The sequence below is a fragment of the Oncorhynchus kisutch genome, unplaced genomic scaffold (genome assembly GCF_002021735.2).
Source record: "Oncorhynchus kisutch isolate 150728-3 unplaced genomic scaffold, Okis_V2 Okis06b-Okis10b_hom, whole genome shotgun sequence".
In the NCBI taxonomy this organism is placed as follows: domain Eukaryota; kingdom Metazoa; phylum Chordata; class Actinopteri; order Salmoniformes; family Salmonidae; genus Oncorhynchus; species Oncorhynchus kisutch.
Window position 1 is genome coordinate 4,944,285 of NW_022261983.1, and position 22,792 is coordinate 4,967,076.

The 22,792-nt window shown below is 46.0% G+C and overlaps 1 protein-coding gene across 4 annotated transcripts in view; it reads left to right on the plus strand.

The window, feature by feature from the left end:
- Positions 1–16,849, plus strand: part of LOC109877036 (G-protein coupled receptor family C group 5 member B) — a 37,983-nt gene extending 21,134 nt beyond the window's left edge. For 2 of the 4 annotated variants that reach the window (XM_031813881.1, XM_031813882.1), the window contains exons 2-4: positions 7,827–8,855; positions 9,174–9,286; positions 10,803–16,849. In XM_031813881.1, the coding sequence (XP_031669741.1) occupies positions 7,829–8,855; positions 9,174–9,286; positions 10,803–10,847 (1,185 nt within the window). In that variant the 5' untranslated portion in view covers positions 7,827–7,828 and the 3' untranslated portion in view covers positions 10,848–16,849. Of the gene's footprint in view, positions 1–7,826; positions 8,856–9,173; positions 9,302–10,802 lie in introns of all 4 variants that reach the window. The other 2 variants (XM_031813880.1, XM_031813879.1) reach the window with 1 other exon arrangement.
- Positions 16,850–22,792: the final 5,943 nt, after the last annotated feature.

Here is a 22,792-nt window from a genome sequence, read left to right on the forward strand (position 1 = left end):
TAGCCTACTCAAACACCGGGCTCAAAGATAGGAATGCTATTTATGTTAGCTAGCTGGCTAAGGCTATCCAACATAGGAACTCATCCAAGTCAAGATAAGCTTTTGGTTGTATTAATTTATTGCCACCAGGGCCCGCCGGTGTAACTGCTAAACTTCTTGTTGGACACTGTACTGCATGATTGTAGCGGGTTTACTAACATGTTAGCTCTTGTAGCTATGTTGCCTACGATGTTAGCTAATATGGTAACATATGGTATGAAGGTTTAGCTTGGAAAGATTTTTCCGCCTGGCCACAGACAGCTGACGGGTTGTGCACTGAAGTGCACAAGCGAAGGGAAAAGGTGAGAGGAGGAGAACGTGTTGATGCGAGAAGGAATTATACAACAACAAGCAAGTGATGTTGCTGTTTGTATGTGGCTGCTATAAAGGTGAACTGTGTGATCAGGGGTGTATTAATTCCGCCGATTCTGTTGAAAAACATTTCTTAAATGGAAGAAAACGGAATGAAATGAGGATAAAGCTACTGGAATTTGTCCAATAGAAACTCTTGTTGGCAACTGTTTGGACGAATGATTCCCCCCTTATCAGCTAGATGCAGGAAAGAGCGCGCAAGGTGGTATTGAATGTGTCACTGTCTGTCACCTTGATTACTCCAATTTGTCTATCAACCTGTGCATCTAAATTGTACATTTTCATTCATAGGCTAGGATGTAGCAACCTCATGATGGGTATAGGGAAAATGTGAGTTATGTAGGCTAGTAGCCTAAAGTTATTGCTGTTACATTGAGCTGGGTGAATAGAATATGAATGACAGTCATCCAATATACTGTAATATAAATAAGTCCAATAAATTGTCCTCCCTAATCATAAATGGCCCCGACTGCCACTGATGTAAATATTATATTACTGTCTATTAATGGCACCTAGAAGCAGATATAGCATAGCACAGATATAGCATAGCTCAGATATAGCATAGAACAGATATAGCATAGCTCAGATATAGCATAGCACAGATATAGCATAGCGCAGATATAGCACAGCACAGATATAGCATAGCTCAGATATAGCATAGAACAGATATAGCATAGCTCAGATATAGCATAGAACAGATATAGCATAGCTCAGATCTAGTATAGAACAGATATAGCATAGCTCAGGTATAGCATAGAACAGATATAGCATAGCTCAGATATAGCATAGCTCAGATATAGCATAGCTCAGATATAGCATAGCACAGATATAGCATAGCTCAGATATAGCATAGAACAGATATAGCATAGCTTAGATATAGCATAGCTCAGATATAGCATAGAACAGATATAGCATAGCTCAGATATAGAATAGAACAGATATAGCATAGCTCAGATCTAGTATAGAACAGATATAGCATAGAACAGATATAGCATAGCTCAGATATAGCATAGAACAGATATAGCATAGCTCAGATATAGCATAGCTCAGATATAGCATAGAACAGATATAGCATAGCTCAGATATAGCATAGAACAGATATAGCATAGCTCAGATCTAGTATAGAACAGATATAGCATAGCTCAGATATAGCATAGCTCAGATATAGCATAGAACAGATATAGCATAGCTCAGATATAGCACAGCACAGATAAAGACAGTGGCTGGAAGCCTTGCTGCACCAGATATCCTCGACACACTCATAAAGCTGTCTGTAATCTGAATTAGTCTAAGCTGCCTTGGAGCGAACCCACACCCTGATGGAGGGGTTTAATGCCAACATTCATGAATCCAAAATGGTGTATTTTTCTCTTTTGGATCCCACCACCACTATCAGCGACCCCAGGTTATTTCCATGAGCCAGACCTAATTAAGGCTAACCACAGGGCTTTTCCCATTACTGAGCCTAACCAAACTGCACTAAGCTGGGTTGTGTACACATCCAACATTCTGTAGTTGCAGGAACCATGCTAACAATGCAATGTGCAAAGACAATATTTCAGCCAGTCAGTTTGGTTTGGGTGGACATGATAGTGTGAACAGAGTGAAAGGGTTGTGTAGGGTCTGTGTTGTTATGTTAGCCAACACAGTTTGGTTTGGGTGGGCATGATAGTGTGAACAGAGTGAAAGGGTTGTGTAGGGTCTGTGTTGTTATGTTAGCCAACACAGTTTGGTTTGGGTGGGCATGATAGTGTGAACAGAGTGAAAGGGTTGTGTAGGGTCTGTGTTGTTATGTTAGCCAACACAGTTTGGTTTGGGTGGGCATGATAGTGTGAACAGAGTGAAAGGGTTGTGTAGGGTCTGTGTTGTTATGTTAGCCAACACAGTTTGGTTTGGGTGGACATGATAGTGTGAACAGGGTGAAAGGGTTGTGTAGGGTCTGTGTTGTATGTTAGCCAACACAGTTTGGTTTGGGTGGGCATGATAGTGTGAACAGAGTGAAAGGGTTGTGTAGGGTCTGTGTTGTTATGTTAGCCAACACAGTTTGGTTTGGGTGGGCATGATAGTGTGAACAGAGTGAAAGGGTTGTGTAGGGTCTGTGTTGTTATGTTAGCCAGTCAGTTTGGTTTGGGTGTGCATGATAGTGTGAACAGGGTGAAAGGGTTGTGTAGGGTCTGTGTTGTTATGTTAGTCAACACAGTTTGGTTTGGGTGTGCATGATAGTGTGAACAGGGTGAAAGGGTTGTGTAGGGTCTGTGTTGTTATGTTAGCCAACACAGTTTGGTTTGGGTGTGCATGATAGTGTGAACAGGGTGAAAGGGTTGTGTAGGGTCTGTGTTGTTATGTTAGCCAACACAGTTTGGTTTGGGTGTGCATGATAGTGTGAACAGGGTGAAAGGGTTGTGTAGGGTCTGTGTTGTTATGTTAGCCAACACAGTTTGGTTTGGGTGGACATGATAGTGTGAACAGAGTGAAAGGGTTGTGTAGGGTCTGTGTTGTTATGTTAGCCAACACAGTTTGGTTTGGGTGGACATGATAGTGTGAACAGGGTGAAAGGGTTGTGTAGGGTCTGTGTTGTTATGTTAGCCAACACAGTTTGGTTTGGGTGGGCATGATAGTGTGAACAGAGTGAAAGGGTTGTGTAGGGTCTGTGTTGTTATGTTAGCCAACACAGTTTGGTTTGGGTGGACATGATAGTGTGAACAGGGTGAAAGGGTTGTGTAGGGTCTGTGTTGTTATGTTAGCCAACACAGTTTGGTTTGGGTGGGCATGATAGTGTGAACAGGGTGAAAGGGTTGTGTAGGGTCTGTGTTGTTATGTTAGCCAACACAGTTTGGTTTGGGTGGACATGATAGTGTGAACAGGGTGAAAGGGTTGTGTAGGGTCTGTGTTGTTATGTTAGCCAACACAGTTTGGTTTGGGTGGACATGATAGTGTGAACAGAGTGAAAGGGTTGTGTAGGGTCTGTGTTGTTATGTTAGCCAACACAGTTTGGTTTGGGTGGACATGATAGTGTGAACAGGGTGAAAGGGTTGTGTAGGGTCTGTGTTGTTATGTTAGCCAACACAGTTTGGTTTGGGTGGGCATGATAGTGTGAACAGAGTGAAAGGGTTGTGTAGGGTCTGTGTTGTTATGTTAGCCAACACAGTTTGGTTTGGGTGGACATGATAGTGTGAACAGGGTGAAAGGGTTGTGTAGGGTCTGTGTTGTTATGTTAGCCAACACAGTTTGGTTTGGGTGGGCATGATAGTGTGAACAGGGTGAAAGGGTTGTGTAGGGTCTGTGTTGTTATGTTAGCCAACACAGTTTGGTTTGGGTGGACATGATAGTGTGAACAGGGTGAAAGGGTTGTGTAGGGTCTGTGTTGTTATGTTAGCCAACACAGTTTGGTTTGGGTGGGCATGATAGTGTGAACAGAGTGAAAGGGTTGTGTAGGGTCTGTGTTGTATTTGTGTGGTTGTGTGTGTTAGAGTGACGCGTGGTGATGGTTTAAAATGAATGCAGTGCTATTGACTGTATGAGGCAGATAGGGAAGTATGTCTGAAAGGTCAGTGTGTGATGTGTCGTGAAGGGAACGGACAGATGTTGTTGACTGTTACTAGGCTGGTTTAAAAACAGGCTGGTGTGTCAGTGTGAATGTGTGTGTGTGTGTTTGTGAGTTTAGATACAGCCTTACATACTGATCCTACAGTGTGTTCGTTGTCTCTTTAGAGACTTATGAGGGATCGTCTTGTGTGTATTTGTTTTGTTTATGTGTGTTTGTTTTGTTAGGATGGGATAGGATAGGATGGGATAGGGTAGGATGGGATAGGATAGGATAGGATAGGATGGGATAGGATAGGATGGGATAGGATAGGTTAGGATGGGATAGGATAGGATAGGATGGGATAGGATAGGATGGGATAGGATAGGTTAGGATGGGATAGGATAGGATGGGATAGGGTAGGATGGGATAGGATAGGATAGGATAGGATAGGATGGGATAGGGTAGGATGGGATAGGGTAGGATGGGATAGGGTAGGATGGGACGGGATAGGGTAGATAAGGATAAAATGGGATTGGATAGGATGGGGTAGGGTAGGATGGGATAGGGTAGGATGGGATAGGATGGGATGGGATAGGGTAGGATGGGATAGGGTCGGATGGGATAGGGTAGGATGGGATAGGATAGGATGGGATAGGGTAGGATGGGATAGGGTAGGATGGGATAGGGTAGGATGGGATGGGGTAGGATAGGATAGGGTAGGATGGGATAGGATAGGATGGGATAGGGTAGGATGGGATAGGGTAGGATGGGATAGGGTAGGATGGGACGGGATAGGGTAGATAAGGATAAAATGGGATTGGATAGGATGGGGTAGGGTAGGATGGGATAGGGTAGGATGGGATAGGGTAGGATGGGATAGGGTAGGATGGGACAGGATAGGGTAGATAAGGATAAAATGGGATTGGATAGGATGGGGTAGGGTAGGATGGGATAGGATAGGATGGGATAGGGTAGGATGGGATAGGGTAGGATGGGACGGGATAGGGTAGATAAGGATAAAATGGGATTGGATAAGATGGGGTAGGGTAGGATGAGATAGGATGGGATAGGAGGATGGGATGGGATGGGATAGGGTAGGATAGGAGGATGGGATGGGATAGGGTAGGATGAGATAGGATGGGATAGGGTAGGATGAGATAGGATGGGATAGGAGGATGGGATGGGATAGGGTAGGATGGGATAGGAGGATGGGATGGGATGGGATAGGGTAGGATGAGATAGGATAGGATGGAAAGGGATAGGGAAGATTAGGATAAAATGGGATTGGAGAGGATGGGATGGGATAGGATAGAATGAGATAGGATAGAATGGGATAGGATGGGATGGGATAGGATAGAATGGGATAGGATGGGATAGGATGGGATAGGATAGAATGGGATAGGATGGGATGGGATAGGATAGAATGGGATAGGATAGAATGGGATGGGATAGGATAGAATGGGATAGGATGGGATGGGATAGGATAGAATGGGATAGGATAGAATGGGATAGGATAGAATGGGATAGGATGGGATGGGATAGGATAGAATGGGATAGGATAGAATGGGATAGGATAGAATGGGATAGGATAGAATAGGATAGAATGGGATGGGATAGAATGGGATAGGATAGAATGGGATAGGATGGGATAGGATAGAATGGGATGGGATAGGATAGAATGGGATAGGATGGGATGGGATAGGATAGAATGGGATAGGATAGAATAGGATAGAATGGGATGGGATAGGATAGAATGGGATAGGATAGAATGGGATAGGATGGGATGGGATAGGATAGAATGGGATAGGATAGAATGGGATAGGATAGAATAGGATAGAATGGGATGGGATAGAATGGGATAGGATAGAATGGGATAGGATGGGATGGGATGGGATAGAATGGGATAGGATAGGATAGAATGGGATAGGATGGGATGGGATAGGATAGAATGAGATAGGATAGGATAGAATGGGATAGGATGGGATGGGATAGGATAGAATAGGATAGGATAGAATGGGATAGGATAGAATAGGATAGAATGGGATAGGATAGAATGGGATAGGATGGGATAGGATAGAATGGGATGGGATAGGATGGGATAGGATGGATGGGATAGGATAGAATGGGATAGGATAGAATAGGATAGAATGGGATGGGATAGGATAGAATGGGATAGGATGGGATGGGATAGGATAGAATGGGATAGGATAGGATAGAATGGGATAGGATAGAATGGGATAGGATGGGATGGGATAGGATAGAATGGGATAGGATAGAATGGGATAGGATAGAATGGGATGGGATAGAATGGGATAGGATGGGATAGGATAGAATGGGATGGGATAGAATGGGATAGAATGGGATAGGATAGAATGGGATGGGATAGGATAGAATGGGATAGGATGGGATAGGATAGAATGGGATAGGATAGAATAGGATAGAATGGGATGGGATAGGATAGAATGGGATAGGATAGGATGGGATGGGATAGGATAGAATGGGATAGGATAGAATGGGATAGGATAGAATGGGATAGGATGGGATGGGATGGGATAGGATAGAATGGGATAGGATAGAATGGGATAGGATAGAATGGGATAGGATAGAATAGGATAGAATGGTATGGGATAGAATGGGATAGGATAGAATGGGATAGGATGGGATAGAATGGGATAGGATAGGATAGAATGGGATGGGATAGAATGGGATGGGATAGAATGGGATAGGATAGAATGGGATGGGATAGAATGGGATGGGATAGAATGGGATAGGATAGAATGGGATGGGATAGAATGGGATAGGATAGAATGGGATAGGATAGAATGGGATAGGATAGAATGGGATAGGATGGGATAGGATAGAATGGGATAGGATAGAATGGGATGGGATAGGATAGAATGGGATAGGGAGTTAATGTGATGGAGAAACAGACAGTCACTGTGAGGTGATATTGATTTCCTCAGTTGCCCTACTCTGGCTGTCAGTGCTTTCTGAAGATCTTCACTTTAATTGTGTGTGTGTGTTTTACCTATGCAATATGCCTCGTCTCAGTGTCTTACCTAAACAACATGATGCTGTCAGCTCCTCTGTCTGGACAGGAGGATCCCTGTTCTTCTATTCCTGATATATATATGATCCTGTGGAGGCTGGTGGGAGGAGCTACAGGAGGCTCATTGTAATGGCTGGAATGGAGGCAATAGAACGGAGTCAAACACATCCAACATATAGAAACCACGTGCTTCTACACCTGTATTGCTGCTGTTTGGGGTTTAGGCTGCGTTTCTGTACAGCACTTTGTGACATCGGCTGATGTAACTACATTTGATATGAAATTTGATTGATGTTTGACTCTGTTCCATTAATTCCATTCTAGCCATTACATTGAGCCTGACCTTCTATAGCTCCTCCCACCAGCCTCCACTGATATGATTCTACATGCCTTCCCGTGTCCGCTCAGACAGTGAGCAGTGTTTTCTCTGAGTATGACTCTGTCTGTGGATACAGTCTGTGTGTGTCTATATGCATTTGTGTGGGTGTGTGTGCATGCATGCATTGGTGTAGTCAGTGTATGTATGTTGAAGCTATCAGTGTGTGATGTTGGTAAGGAGCCTCTAGGCTGTGTGTTGACCTCTGGCCATTTACAGGATGGAAGGAGAGAATCACTGTGCTCCTGTTGTTGCGGATACAGGAAGTGTGGGTGTGGGTGTGTGTGCCGTTGGATAACGCTTCCATGTACATACACTGTCACTCACACAGTGATCACTTGTTTCATAAAAAAACACAGCCAGATTTACAGTAGACGATTTACTTGTCACATTTTGTTTCACTTGTCACATTTTGATCCAGAAATGACTGTTTCTCTACCCTCTCTCCTCCCTCCTCCTCTTAGAGATGGCGTTCTTCCCTGTCCTCCTCCTCCTCCTCTCCGTGGTCCAGCGTGGTTCCTCCCAGGACCCTGATGAGGACACGTTGGCAGTGCCCCGGGGGTGTGGCTGGGGCCTGGTGCGCCCCTACACCCTCCTCTGCGACCTGGACTCTGTTTGGGGCGTGGCGGTCGAATCTGCAGCGGCCGGCGGCGCCCTGGCTGCCATTTTACTGGGCCTGATCATCCTCTGCAGACTACATCATGTGAGCGAGGCGGAGAAGCGCAGCGGCGTGGGACCCATTCTCCTCCTGCTCCTGGGCATCCTGGGCCTGTTCGGCCTCAGTTTCGCCTACCTCATTGAGCGTGACGAACAGCTGTGTCTTCTGCGCCGTGCCCTCTGGGGCCTGCTCTTTGCCCTGTGCTTCTCCTGTCTGCTGGTGCAGGGTGTGCGGCTCCGGAGGTTGGGCAGCGAGCGCCGGAGCCCGGGGGGCTGCACTCTGACCGGCCTGGCACTGGGGCTGAGCGCCGTTCAAGGGATCATCGCCGCCGAGTGGCTCCTGCTCACGGTGCTCAGGGAGGGCAGAGCGGCCTGCCAGTACCTGCCTCTGGACTTCTCCTTAGCCTGTAGCTATGTGCTTGCGCTACTGCTAGCCGCGCTGGGGGCGGCCTCCTTCGCTCTCTGTGGGAAGACCCGGCAGTGGCGCTGTAACGCGGTCTGGCTCCTCTCCGCCTGTCTGTTGTCCCTCCTCCTCTGGGTTGCCTGGGTGGGCTTCTATCTCTACGGTAACGCCTGGCTGGGGCGGTCCCCGGACTGGGACGATCCAGCATTGGCGATAGCACTGGTGGCACAGGGTTGGCTCCTCCTTCTGTTCCACGCCGTGCCCGAGGCACACTCCTGTCTCTGCTCCCCGCCACAACCCTCTGCCCCTGACTATTTTGACACGTCCCAGGCTCCGTCCCGCATGAGGGAGACCAGCTTCGACGAGGACATCCCCCTCTCACACAGGCAGTTTCCAGAGAACCAGGGCTACGGCTTTGACGAAAACACTGCAGGTAACAAGAGACTGACTTTCAAAATGTAAAATTCATGCTTTCAAGCTCAGTACAGCGCTAGTGAGGTTTTACATGCATGTTTCTGTGTATGGGGTTGGATGTAGGACATAGTGACATAGTGATATTACCATACTGGGTTAAAAAGAGCAGTGGTTCTTGTCGTGGTACAAACAGTACCTGTACAGCATGTGTGTTAAAAGTGTGTGTTAAAAGTACAGATTAGTCATCTGTTCCTGTGTCGATCTTAATGTAGAATGGATGAATGAATGTGTTTGCAGAAGAGAATAAGAGAATATCGTTGTTCCTCTGCTGTGCCAGGTCTGAGGAGTGCAGGTCATCATAATGGTAACACAGCGCCCAGACCCAGTGCCCCCTTCCGCAGCAACGTGTACCAGCCCACTGAGATGACCATGATCCTGAATGGGGGAGCGGTGAGTTCTCATATTGTACGTTTACACATCCGACCACGCTGCACATCCATTCACAACCTCTATTCAAACTCGGATTATGATCCTGAGCAAGAAAGCAGTGTAGACACTTACACATATATAGAAACATACTCTCACTCACCTGGGCAGTGAGCACACACACATTTACACCCACGTTTACACCCCTGTCACACGCTACCATTCACAGGTATACAAACTCAAATGATTATTCTGCGCAAGAATGTGTGTGTGTGCGTGTGTGCGTATGTGTGTGCGTGCGTGCGTGCGTGTGTGTGCGTGCGTGCGTGTGTGTGTGCGTGAATGAGGGAGTGGGTTCCCTGGGCTGCAGACTAGAGCCATCTCTCCAGTGTGAGTGATGCAGCTGTGTCCCTGGCCCAGTCACGCCCTTTATAGCCCCAGGATGGTTGGGTGAGCTCCCTAGCGCATGTGACTAACCTCCAATCACCTCGCTATAAATAAACATTGCTGACCTGGCAGAGTCTGGAGCCACGCGTCCAGAAATCGCTGAGCCAACTTTCAGCTTACGTTCTGGGAACGTTTTAAAATGGCTCCCTCCCAGTCTCTGCTCTGACACCTGCCAGTACAGAATCTGGAACTAGAAAACAGCCAGAAATCACTGAGCCACCGCCCAGCTAAAGCTCTGGGAACGTTTACCTGTGAACCAAATGGTCTCCCTCCTAGTATTATGCTCATAGACCTGCCACCTACATCAGAGTGGTATTAATGTACTTTAGTAGGTAGTAGGGAAAGGAGGGGAGTTCTGGAAATGATGCTCTCTCCTGCATAAAGAGCAGGATTAGCTGTTGAGACTGAATCGAGATAAAAAAGGGAGAGAGGAGGAAGAGAGGAGGAAGAGAGGAGGAAGAGAGAGGGGGAAGAGAGGAGGAAGAGAGAGGGGAAGAGAGAGGAGGAAGAGAGAGGGGGAAGAGAGGAGGAAGAGAGAGGGGAAGAGAGAGGAGGAAGAGAGAGGGGAAGAGAGAGGAGGAAGAGAGAGGGGAAGCGAGAGGAGGAAGAGAGAGGGGAAGAGAGAAGAGGAAGAGAGAGGGGAAGAGAGGGGAAGAGAGAGGAGGAAGAGAGAAGGGGAAGAGAGAGGGGAAGAGAGAGGGGAAGAGATAGGGGGAAGAGAGAGGGGAAGAGAGAGAGGAAGAGAGAGGGGGAAGAGAGAGGGGAAGAGAGAGGAAGAGAGAGGGGAAGAGGGAGGAGGAAGAGAGAGGAAGAGAGAAGGGGAAGAGGGAGGAGGAAGAGAGAGGGGAAGAGAGAGGGGAAGAGAGAGAGGAAGAGAGAGAGGAAGAGAGAAGGGGAAGAGGAAGATAAAGAGGAAAGAAGGGTTTTGAAGATGTGATACAGGCAACATTCAAAATGTAACCTCTTATCAGGAACGTGTGCTGTGGTGTGTGTGCGGTGTGTGTGTGTGTTTACATAGGTGTCTCTCAATTTCAAACACTGTATATTACCAAACTGACGTCCCATTTCTTTCTCCCTCTCCTCCCTTTCACAGGTCCCCTCCGCACCCCCGACCTATACGGGGCGGCAGCTGTGGTGAAGGACAGAGATGAAGAAGAAGAGGAAGGAAGAATGGGGTGATGAAGAAGGGATGAAGGGTCCTTGGACAGAGGAATAACCCAGAGAGGATAACTATAACATGGACACCATCAGGACCCCCCCCCCCCCCCCCCCCCCCAGATCTCTATGTGCGTATGGGGACAGACAGTTAAACAGATGACTTACTGAGGGCTTACACACACCACCCACCCTGTGTTAATCAAATACACTAACCAACCACTGAATGAGTGTGACTGAGGGGGAGAGCAGGTATGGAGGACAGATCAAAACATTACAGGTAGTTTTGAAGTTAAATCACTGTAGGAGATATTCAACTTAAAAACAATCCTATTTTGGTTGCAAATGCTGTGGAGGTTTGAAATGTTGACTGTCAGGTTTCTTTTGTATGAGTCAAGTTTACTCCCACGAGACTACTAAGCCACTGTATAACTTCTGAAAAACTGTGAAACCTTTCTCCCTTTTGAGATATTTGCTCTGTTTTTGTTTATTTTGGGAGAAACTCTTCTAAAGCAGAATGTTTTGCTCTGTTCTCCATCCTCCTGTAGGTACGGTACCTTACAGCCCTGTACCTCACCACAGCCCATCACACAATAGAATAACACACGGACAAGTATGGCTAAACTCCAACCTCTCTAGCCAGTGTTCTGTCCTCCATCCTCCTGTAGGTACGGTACCTTACAGCCCTGTACCGCACCACAGCCCATCACACAATAGAATAACACACGGACAAGTATGGCTTAAACTCCAACCTCTCTAGCCAGTGTGTGCCTACAGGTAACTGCCAAAATAAAGGAAACACCAACATAAAGTGTCTTAATAGGGTGTTAGGCCACCATGAGAACAGCTTCACTGCACCTTGACATAGATTCTACAAGTGTCTGGAACTCTGTTGGAGGCAGGCGACACCATTCTTCTATGAGAAATTGATGGTGGTGGAAACACTATCTCAGGCACCGCTCCAGAATCTCCCATTGGTGTTCAATTGGGTTGAGATCTGGTGACTGAGACAGACGTGGCATATGGTTTACATCATTTTCATGCTCATCAAACCATTCAGTGACCACTCGTGCCCTGTGGATGGGGGAATGATCATCCTAAGGGGGGATAGTTATGGTAGCCAAAATAATGGCCTGCTCAGCATTTTTATACCTGACTCAAAGAATGATGGGATGTTAATTGCTTAATTAACTCAGGAACCACACCTGTGTAGAAGCACCTGCTTTCAATATCTAATTTTAGGGATGGGCATTTGAAATAATTTCACTATTCGAATAATATCATGATTTTTGTGGGGAGATATCTGGATAGTCGAGTTGTTTAAACTTGGGAATTAGATTGCTGTGCAGCCTGTGCTACTTGCGTCCCGCTTGCTTGCGTGTGTGATTGGCAGGTGCCAGTGAGTTTTACGAGAGAGAGAGAGAGAGTAGCCATACAGACTAATTAAACAAATTTGTAGATTCCATAGGTTATCTATCATCCCATCTGGTAGTGCCTGTCTTGTATGCATCAAATCAATCTAAAGAAGCTAGCTATGTTAGCCAGCTATATTAGCCAGCTAGCTAGCTACCTAGGCTAAACGTACTTAAGGTTATTTTGCTGTGCTTCCCGTCCTTGTCTACAACAACTCCATTCAGATTAAACAACAACTTACCTGATGGTTTCTGGTAGTTGTAGCCTACTCCTTCTCATTTAACTGACTAAATTCTGTCATTTTAATTCCATTTTGCATTGATTAGAGATCTCCCACGTTGCTTACTACACACAGAGCCACTGAGTGTAGACGGTGCCACTTTGATTGGCCGACAGTATCACACACGTGAAACCCGTGTAGGCTACTATGGTATGTACTTTATGTCATAAAAACTACATTCAAAAGATAGTTTTATTGAATTAAAATGTTCAAATGTCATGGCATATCCTTGTGTGTAGCATTGTCTCATAAATAATTACATTTAGACAAAGACTTTTCATTGTTAAAATAGACTAAAAATGAATACTCTCACAAGTATTCAAATACTAACGTCCATTTGGATATTTGAATATCCGAATAACCGTGCCCATCCCTACCTCATTTACTCAAGTGTTTCCATTATCTTGTCAGTTACCTGTGTATATATGTGTGTGTGTACCTCATCTATATTGGCTCTACTCCAAGACTCTGGACCCCAAAAAACTAAAATACCCCTTGCTTCACCAACCCCCCCACCCCACCCCACCCCACCTCCCTCTGAGTAACCTGGACTGACTTTTACTTAGAACCTGGAATCACTACTACTGAGTAACCTGGACTCACTTTTACTGAGTAACCTGGACTCACCTCTACTGGGTAACCTGGACTCACCTCTACTGAGTAACCTGGACTCACCTTTACTGAGTAACCTGGACTCACTTTACTGAGTAACCTGGACTCACCTCTACTGAGTAACCTGGACTCACCTCTACTGAGTAACCTGGACTCACCTCTACTGAGTAACCTGGATCACCTCTACTGAGTACCTGGATCACCTCTACTGAGTAACCTGGACTCACCTCTACTGAGTAACCTGGACTCACCTCTACTGAGTAACCTGGACTCACCTCTACTGGGTAACCTGGACTCACCTCTACTGAGTAACCTGGACTCACCTCTACTGAGTAACCTGGACTCACCTTTATGAGTAACCTGGACTCACCTCTACTGGGTAACCTGGACTCACCTCTACTGAGTAACCTGGACTCACCTCTACTGAGTAACCTGGACTCACCTTTACTGAGTAACCTGGACTCACCTCTACTCATCTCGTCTTTCCACTTGTCTAACCCCGAACTGTGAACCCACCCAGGCTGCGGTCCAACTAACCATAACGACAATATGACCGCAAACTACTATACACCTATCCAGCTCACCTAGCACCTGGCGGACAGAGCTAAGCTTCTACTGGACGAACAGTAGGAACCGGGGGAATCCGGGGATGCTGATTGGATGGACAGGATGTCAGTCAGTGAGGAGGGGATTTCGATTGGACAGACAGGGTGTCAGACTGGGACTGTGTATATAGGTCAGACAGGCTGTATTTTCCCACCATGTTCTCCTGTGACCACAGAGACTTTCTGAACCAGCAGGACTGAACCAACGGTCCTTTTATATCAGAGAGAAATGGGTCGGCGGGGAGGAGATGGACTTCCCTTTTACTGTTTTGTTTTTTCAAACGTGTGTGTGTGTGCATAGAGATAAAAAACATGTTCTATCTGTTTGTGTGTGTGTGTGTGTGTGTGTGTGTGTGTGTGTGCACGCTTGTGCGTGTGTGTGTGTGTTATTGATTTTATCAGTGTTGGGAGGATATACAACAACTGTGCAATACACAGCTCCAGTCCTGTTCCAGTCCTGGCTGTGCCTCTCCCATTTCCTCCAGACTGGTTTCCAGTGAGCCTGAGAAATGGATCCAGAGTTCCAGACGTCTTGGTCAGCTTCAGATACACAACCCCATACTGTCAGCCTATATATAGACAAGCCCTGACTGGGGTGTGGAACTGCCTGTCCTGGTCCCTGTGAATGATCAGATATAGTATACTGTGAGATCAGCTATAAGCCTGTGGGGAGGACTGGAGAAGAAAGGGGGGATGGGTAGCTAGAGAGAGGAAGGGAGGAGCCAGTCCAGAGGGGTTACAATGGTCTATGTGACGGCTACATCGCTTTGACTCCCCCCCAATCAGCAAACATATCTGTGTGACAAAATGGCTCTTTCCCCAGTGTGTGTGTGCCTGTCTATGTGGAAGGCAGCACTGCTCTGTGCTGTCCTCCTTATCTGAGAAGCCTCTCCCCCTCCTCTCGTCCGTCTGTGCTGGTAACTACCGTTTTCTGTGCCAAGAAAGACTCTTGTGTTACAGCAAGGTCTCTGTTTTCAGTCTCCCTCTCCCTTACATACTTACCAGCTCTCCCCTTACGAGAGAGACTGTATATAGTAGTGCTGTATAGCTTGTTTTGGTTAGATTTCTTTTTGACTGTAGAGGATGATTTTTTTAGACACCAGCCTAATATATTATATAAACCACTGGGCATCTGACTAGTGTAATAATGATTAGATTTTAATTTATCGGATTTGTGACTGGATTGATTTTATTGTTATTATTTCATTTTTTATTTTTCTCTTGCTGGTGTCTTTCTTTGTTCTTTTTAACTAGTATTTTAAAACATATTTCAAGATGCTAGCCATGTTTTTAATTTGATTTGATTTGATTATTAACGTTGGAAAACACAACGGTCTGTCTGTGAGGCATCTAGCTAACTTTGGGTGTGGTTTTTCCTACTTGCGACAACTTTGGAAATCTCCTATACAGTATCCTCTGTCAAAACATGTTTCACTGTCTGTTGTAACAGTTTTATTATATGGGGAAACGTAATACATTTTTCAGAGATATGACATTCGTTGCATAATGCTAATCAAAAATACTTGTTGTTTTGCACTTCATAGATAATGACTACTGTGTCTGTGATATAATAGAGTGATGCAGAGAGTAGAGCAGTGATGGTAGAATTACCTCTGATCTATGACCTATGACCCGAAGGGTGTTTTGGTGTAATCCTGGGTCATTGGGCTACAGGATGTCTCTTCACTGGGGGGTGGGTAGCAGTGGAGGCTGGTGGAAGGAGCTATAGGAGGACAGGCTCATTGTAATGTCTGGTATTAAATTAACGGAACAGAGTCAAACATTTCCATATGTTTGATACCATTCCATGTATTGCATTCCAGCCATTACAATGAGCCAGTCCTCCTATAGCTCCTCCCACCAGCCTCCACTGGTGGGTAGGTAGGCAGGCACTACATGTAGGCCTAACCATAGAAATATAATTACTAGATTGGTTATTCTGTATATGGCCCTAACCCACAGCGCTGCATGCCAAGGCAGGCTTTGCTCGGGCCTCTCCGGGGCAGACCCAGGCCCGTTCTGACTGCACTGTGCCAGGCTCCAGTGGGACAGGCTACAGGCCTCAGAGTGCTGGCATAGGATCAGTTCTGCCTTTTAGATAATACTGAATAAGATTATATGGACAGGAGAGACCTGATCCTAGATCAGCACTCCTACCCTAAGATGCTTTGTGAATACGGGTCCTGTCCTCAGGGCTGTGGGTGGACAACAAGCAAGGAACAACTGTGGAGATTCACCCTCCCAGAACCGAAGAGGGGCGGGTTTCAATTCTTCAATCTTGTGATGTTTTCACTCAATGTGGAGTACAAAAAAAAAGTAAAAAGTTACTGTTACTTAGTAGATTTTTGCACTCGTCGATGACTACCTATCTGTGCATGCTCATCACCATTTATATACATGTAAGTACCTTTCTCTCAGACGTACTGTTAAATACTAATTCTATTTATGTGAAGGTCATGTGACAAATCATATTTTTTAGCGTATATCAGATGACAGTTTTATGTCTGTGCTTTCTTGAACACGAGAGAGAGATAAAGACGGTTGTATAAGAGACACGGTAGAGAACTGTAGGGGGTGTCAGGGGATAGGGTCCAAAACAGGCCAAAGGGCCCACAAATAACCTGTTGGAGTTGCTTGTGACATCATCAGATTACCCAAATACTGTACCCCCTGCCAGTTTGGAAGGAAATCTCTATGAAATTACTAAAGATCTAGATCTTCATGTCTGTGTTTATAAAGATGCTATGAACAAATTAGGGTGAGATTTTACACATACTACTGTTCCGTCAAGTTAGTTTTTCCCCCCTGGGCAGCCCCATTAGTAAACACCCCTCCTGTCTGGGTTTGACATGTCCTTGACTTGTCCACTCCTGAATTGGCTTGCCTTCACACTGTTCCATTCGGGGCATCCGACGGGGGTGGTATTGGTTGTCACAGATGTGACTGTGCAGTGACGCAGCATGCCTATGTATAGAACTATGTTTCCCCTGATTAGAAGAACAACCAGTTAACTCTCAGATTCTGTAACCCATTCAGGCAAACGTTCAATAAAGTGTCATGTTTGTAGTTAACGCCTTTCCATGGATCAGGTTTTTATTTCTAAACAAGAACAGGCCCACTGGAACTCTGTCCCAAGTGGTCCCCTATTCCCTAAATAGAGGTCTGGTCAAAAGTAGTGCACTATATATAGAATAGGGTGCTGGTGCCATTTGGGACACAACCGTGGTGATTTACGACCACTATAGAGTCCATAGTGAATTACTGGGACCCTAAAGTGACAGGTATCAAGACTGATTCGTTCATTGCTCCTTACTCTCTGTTCCAGAAATTGAACATGGAAGGGTTAAAGCTGTTCAGTTGGTTTGTCAAGACATCACTGGGAGGTGACATTGAACATGGAAGGGTTAACGCTGTTCAGTTGGTTTGTCAAGACGTCACTGGGAGGTGACATTGACAGATACAGTGGGGCAAAAAAGTATTTAGTCAGCCACCAATTGTGCAAGTTCTCCCACTTAAAAAGATGAGAGAGGCCTGTAATTTTCATCATAGGTACACTTCAACTATGACAGACAAAATGAGAGAAAAAATCCAGAAAATCACATTGTAGGATTTTTTATGAATTTATTTGCAAATTATGGTGGAAAATAACAAAAGTTTATCTCAATACTTTGTTATATACCCTTTGTTGGCAATGACCGAGGTCAAACATTTTCTGTAAGTCTTCACAAGGTTTTCACACACTGTTGCTGGTATTTTGGCCCATTCCTCCATGCAGATCTCCTCTAAAGCAGTGATGTTTTGGGGCTGTTGCTGGGCAACACGGACTTTCAACTCCCTCCAAAGACTTTCTATGGGGTTGAGATCTGGAGACTGGCTAGACCACTCCAGGACCTTGAAATGCTTCTTACGAAGCCAGTCCTTCGTTGCCCGGGCGGTGTGTTTGGGATCATTGTCATGCTGAAAGACCCAGCCACGTTTCATCTTCAATGCCCTTGCTGATGGAAGGAGGTTTTCACTCAAAATCTCATGATACATGGCCCCATTCATTCTTTCCTTTACACGGATCAGTCGTCCTGGTCCCTTTGCAGAAAAACAGCCCCAAAGCATGATGTTTCCACCCCATGCTTCACAGTAGGTATGGTGTTCTTTGGATGCAACTCAGCATTCTTTGTCCTCCAAACACGACGAGTTGAGTTTTTCCCAAAAAGTTATATTTTGGTTTCATCTGACCATATGACATTCTCCCAATCTTCTTCTGGATCATCTAAATGCTCTCTAGTAAACTTCAGACGGGCCTGGACATGTACTGGCTTAAGCAGGGGGACACGTCTGGCACTGCAGGATTTGAGTCCCTGGCGGCGTAGTGTGTTACTGATGGTAGGCTTTGTTACTTTGGTCCCAGCTCTCTGCAGGTCATTCACTAGGTCCCCCTGTGTGGTTCTGGGATTTTTGCTCACCGTTCTTGTGATCATTTTGACCCCACGGGGTGAGACCTTGCGTGGAGCCCCAGATCGAGGGAGATTATCAGTGGTCTTGTATGTCTTCCATTTCCTAATAATTGCTCCCACTGTTGATTTCTTCAAACCAAGCTGCTTACCTATTGCAGATTCAGTCTTCCCAGCCTGGTGCAGGGCTACAATTTAGTTTCTGGTGTCCTTTGACAGCTCTTTGGTCTTGGCCATAGTGGAGTTTGGAGTGTGACAGTTTGAGGTTGTGGACAGGTGTCTTTTATACTGATAACAAGTTCAAACAGGTGCCATTAATACAGGTGACGAGTGGAGGACAGAAGAGCCTCTTAAAGAAGAAGTTACAGGTCTGTGAGAGCCAGAAATCTTGCTTGTTTGTAGGTGACCAAATACTTATTTTCCACCATAATTTGAATAAATTCATTAAAAATCCTACAATGTGATTTTTCTCATTTTGTCTGTCATAGTTGAAGTGTACCTATGATGAAAATTACAGGAATCTCTCATCTTTTTAGGTGGGAGAACTTGCACCACTGTATATAGGCCAAACTGAAATACAGATCTTCAGAGTAGTACAGTAGTACCCTTCACATCCCCAGTATAGAAGGACTAATATCCATAATAGTTGAGGCCCTGATTAGAAGAAAATAGTTTCCTAGTTTGTGTCCGATCCCCAAGATGTCATAGCCTGGTCTGTATATGCTTCCGCCTTCTCCCCAGACTACTCCCCAGCCAGAGTTACCTTCTCCACAGACTACTCCCCAGCCAGTTACCTTCTCCCCAGACTACTCCCCAGCCAGTTACCTTCTCCCCAGACTACTCCCCAGCCAGTTACCTTCTCCCGAGACTACTCCCCAGCCAGAGTTACTTTCTCCCCAGACTACTCCCCAGCCAGTTACCTTCTCCCCAGACTACTCCCCAGCCAGAGTTACCTTCTCCCGAGACTACTCCCCAGCCAAAGTTACCTTCACCCCAGATTACTCCCCAGCCAGAGTTACCTTCTCCCCAGCCAGTTACCTTCTCCCCAGACTACTCAGCCAAAGTTACCTTCACCCCAGACTACTCCCCAGCCAGTTACCTTCACCCCAGATTACTCCCCAGCCAGTTACCTTCTCCCCAGACTACTCAGCCAAAGTTACCTTCACCCCAGACTACTCCCCAGCCAGTTACCTTCACCCCAGATTACTCCCCAGCCAGAGTTACCTTCACCCCAGATTACTCCCCAGCCAGAGTTACCTTCACCCCAGATTACTCCTCAGCCAGAGTTACCTTCACCCCAGACTACTCCCCAGCCAGTTACCTTCACCCCAGATTACTCCCCAGCCAGTTACCTTCACCCCAGATTACTCCCCAGCCAGTTACCTTCACCCCAGATTACTCCCCAGCCAGAGTTACCTTCACCCCAGATTACTCCTCAGCCAGAGTTACCTTCACCCCAGATCACTCCCCAGCCAGTTACCTTCACCCCAGATTACTCCCCAGCCAGAGTTACCTTCACCCCAGATTACTCCTCAGCAAGAGTTACCTTCACCCCAGATGACTCCTCAGCCAGTTACCTTCACCCCAGATTACTCCTCAGCCTGTCAGAGTTGATAAAAGCACATACAGATGTGAGGCCAGGCTAAAGCTTTCATGCCAGTGCATGCAGTAACATTGAAACTAGTAGAGCAGTCCTGCTACCTGCTGGGCTAATGCTACCTACCCACTGCTATGTGATCCAGTTTCACCATGCAACAGAACCCACTGTTTCCGGCCAGCCAGCCAAGCTCTACTGTGGAGTGCTGGTTGCTCAGGCCTATCAAATGTCCTCGAAATGAAATGAGCTGTTTTATCGCCTCACCCTAACCCAGTGGCAGCTGTGCCCCGGGCATCCAATTACCTACTGACTGAGATACATCTCTCTCCCTTCCCTGGCCTGGGCCTTCTGGGGGCTGCTGCGTCATGATTGGACCAGCAGCTGTCCATCACAGGGCCAACCTGCTGTATTGCTCTGTGCCGTGGCGGAGATCTTTGTGGGCTATACTCAGCCTTGTCTCAGGATGGTAAGTTGGTGGTTGAAGATATCCCTCTAGTGGTGTGGGGGCTGTGCTTTGGCAAAGTGGGTGGGGTTATATCCTTCCTGTTTGGCCCTGTCCGGGGGTGTCCTCGGATGGGGCCACAGTGTCTCCTGACCCCTCCTGTCTCAGCCTCCAGTATTTATGCTGCAGTAGTTTATGTGTCGGGGGGCTGGGGTCAGTTTGTTATATCTGGAGTACTTCTCCTGTCCTATTCGGTGTCCTGTGTGAATCTAAGTGTGCGTTCTCTAATTCTCTCCTTCTCTCTTTCTTTCTCTCTCTCGGAGGACCTGAGCCCTAGGACCATGCCCCAGGACTACCTGACATGATGACTCCTTGCTGTCCCCAGTCCACCTGGCCATGCTGCTGTTCCAGTTTCAACTGACCTGAGCCCTAGGACCATGCCCCAGGACTACCTGACATGATGACTCCTTGCTGTCCCCAGTCTACCTGGCCATGCTGCTGCTCCAGTTTCAACTTCCACCTGACTGTGCTGCTGCTCTAGTTTCAACTGTTCTGCCTTATTATTATTCGACCATGCTGGTCATTTATGAACATTGAACATCTTGACCATGTTCTGTTATAATCTCCACCCGGCACAGCCAGAAGAGGACTGGCCACCCCACATAGCCTGGTTCCTCTCTAGGTTTCTTCCTAGGTATTGGCCTTTCTAGGGAGTTTTTCCTAGCCACCGTGCTTCTCCACCTGCATTGCTTGCTGTTTGGGGTTTTAGGCTGGGTTTCTGTACAGCACTTTGAGATATCAGCTGATGTACGAAGGGCTATATAAATAAATTTGATTTGATTTGATTTGGTCCAATTGAAAACTGTGAGGTCTTCATGAGCAGGGTCTCTGCAGGTAAGTCCCTCAGACATATAACAGTGGATATAATGCCAATACACTGAATTGCACTCTCAAAACCAATGGAATGTCAATGGTCTCTAAATGGTCCATGAGGGAGTAAAGTACAGCACACTCTATCTTGTCATTTTCAGTGTTTTATTGCTGTCCTGTTTATCCGCTTGCTCTCAGTCACTGAGAGATCACTCTTCTCAGATCTCACTTTCGCTTCCTCTTTCCATCAACAGGGTCATTCAGCTTCCTGACTTGCAGGACACAAGGCTAAGGTGGAAAAAGAATGTGCTATTCTGTTCATCTGCTCTTATCCTTTTCTCTGCCCTAAATTCCTGTTTTGAGTGGGAACATTTGTCTGTTTCATGAGCTGAAGCATTATTATCACCTTGTTCGTGGAAAAAGGAAGTGACAAATACAGGATATATATGTACCTTTCTGTGGAGGAGAGGTGATTAGAAGCAAAGCCATTGTACTAGTGACTACCAGAGTGTCTAGTCATCTTTACAGTACGTATCGATACGGTTTCTAATATTAGTGTGTAACCTATGCTCTTCATCAGTAGTGTGTCAGTAATAGTGTGTAAAAGTGGTGATGATATAACATTGATGATGTACATGTCATACTCTGCCATAGCACCCTATTCCCTGTAAGGTGTATTACTTTTGACCAGTTGGCGTAGTCGGCAAGGTCCCTAGCCACACAAACAATATGGAGGGACAGGTAGTTGGTCAAGTAGTGCACTATATAGGGAAGGCCCAATCCTGGAACACAAAACATTTCTGGTTTTAGTTTCTACCTGGTAGTTTGTTGCACACACCTGGTGTCTCAGGTCTGAATTAGTCCCTGATTAGAAAGAGGGGATGAAAACCAGAAGTACAGTGCCTTGCAAAAGTATTCATCCCCCTTGGCATTTTTCCTATTTTGTTGCATTACAACCTGTAATTTAAATGTATTTTTATTTGTATTTCATGTAATGGACATACACAATATAGTCAGAATTGGTGAAGTGAAAAAAAAAAATGGTTTCAAAAAATCAAAAAGGGAAAAGTGGTGCGTGCATATGTATTCACCCCTTCGCTTTGAAGCCCCTAAATATGATCTGGTGCAACCAATTACCTTCAGAAGTCACATATTTAGGTAAATAAAGTCCACCTGTGTGCAATCTAAGTGTCACATGATCTGTCACATGATCTCAGTATATGTTCTGTTCTGAAAGGCCCCAGAGTCTGCAACACCACTAAGCAAGGGGCACCACCAAGCAAGAGACACCATGAACACCAAGGAGCTCTCCAAAACAGGCCAGGGACAAAGTTGTGGAGATGTACAGATCAGGGTTGGGTTATAAAAACTATCCAAAACTTTGAACATCCCATGGATCCCTTATATATAAAAAAGAAAGAATATGGCACCACAACAAACCTGCCAAGAGAGGGCCACCAAAACTCACGGACCAGGCAAGGAGGGCATTAATCAGAGAGGCAACAAAGAGACCAAAGATAACGGGGCGGCAGGGTAGCCTAGTGGTTAGAGCGTTGGACTAGTAACCGGAAGGCTGCAAGTTCAAACCCCCGAGCTGACAAGGTACAAATCTGTCGTTCTGCCCCTGAACAGGCAGTTAACCCACTGTTCCTAGGCCATCATTG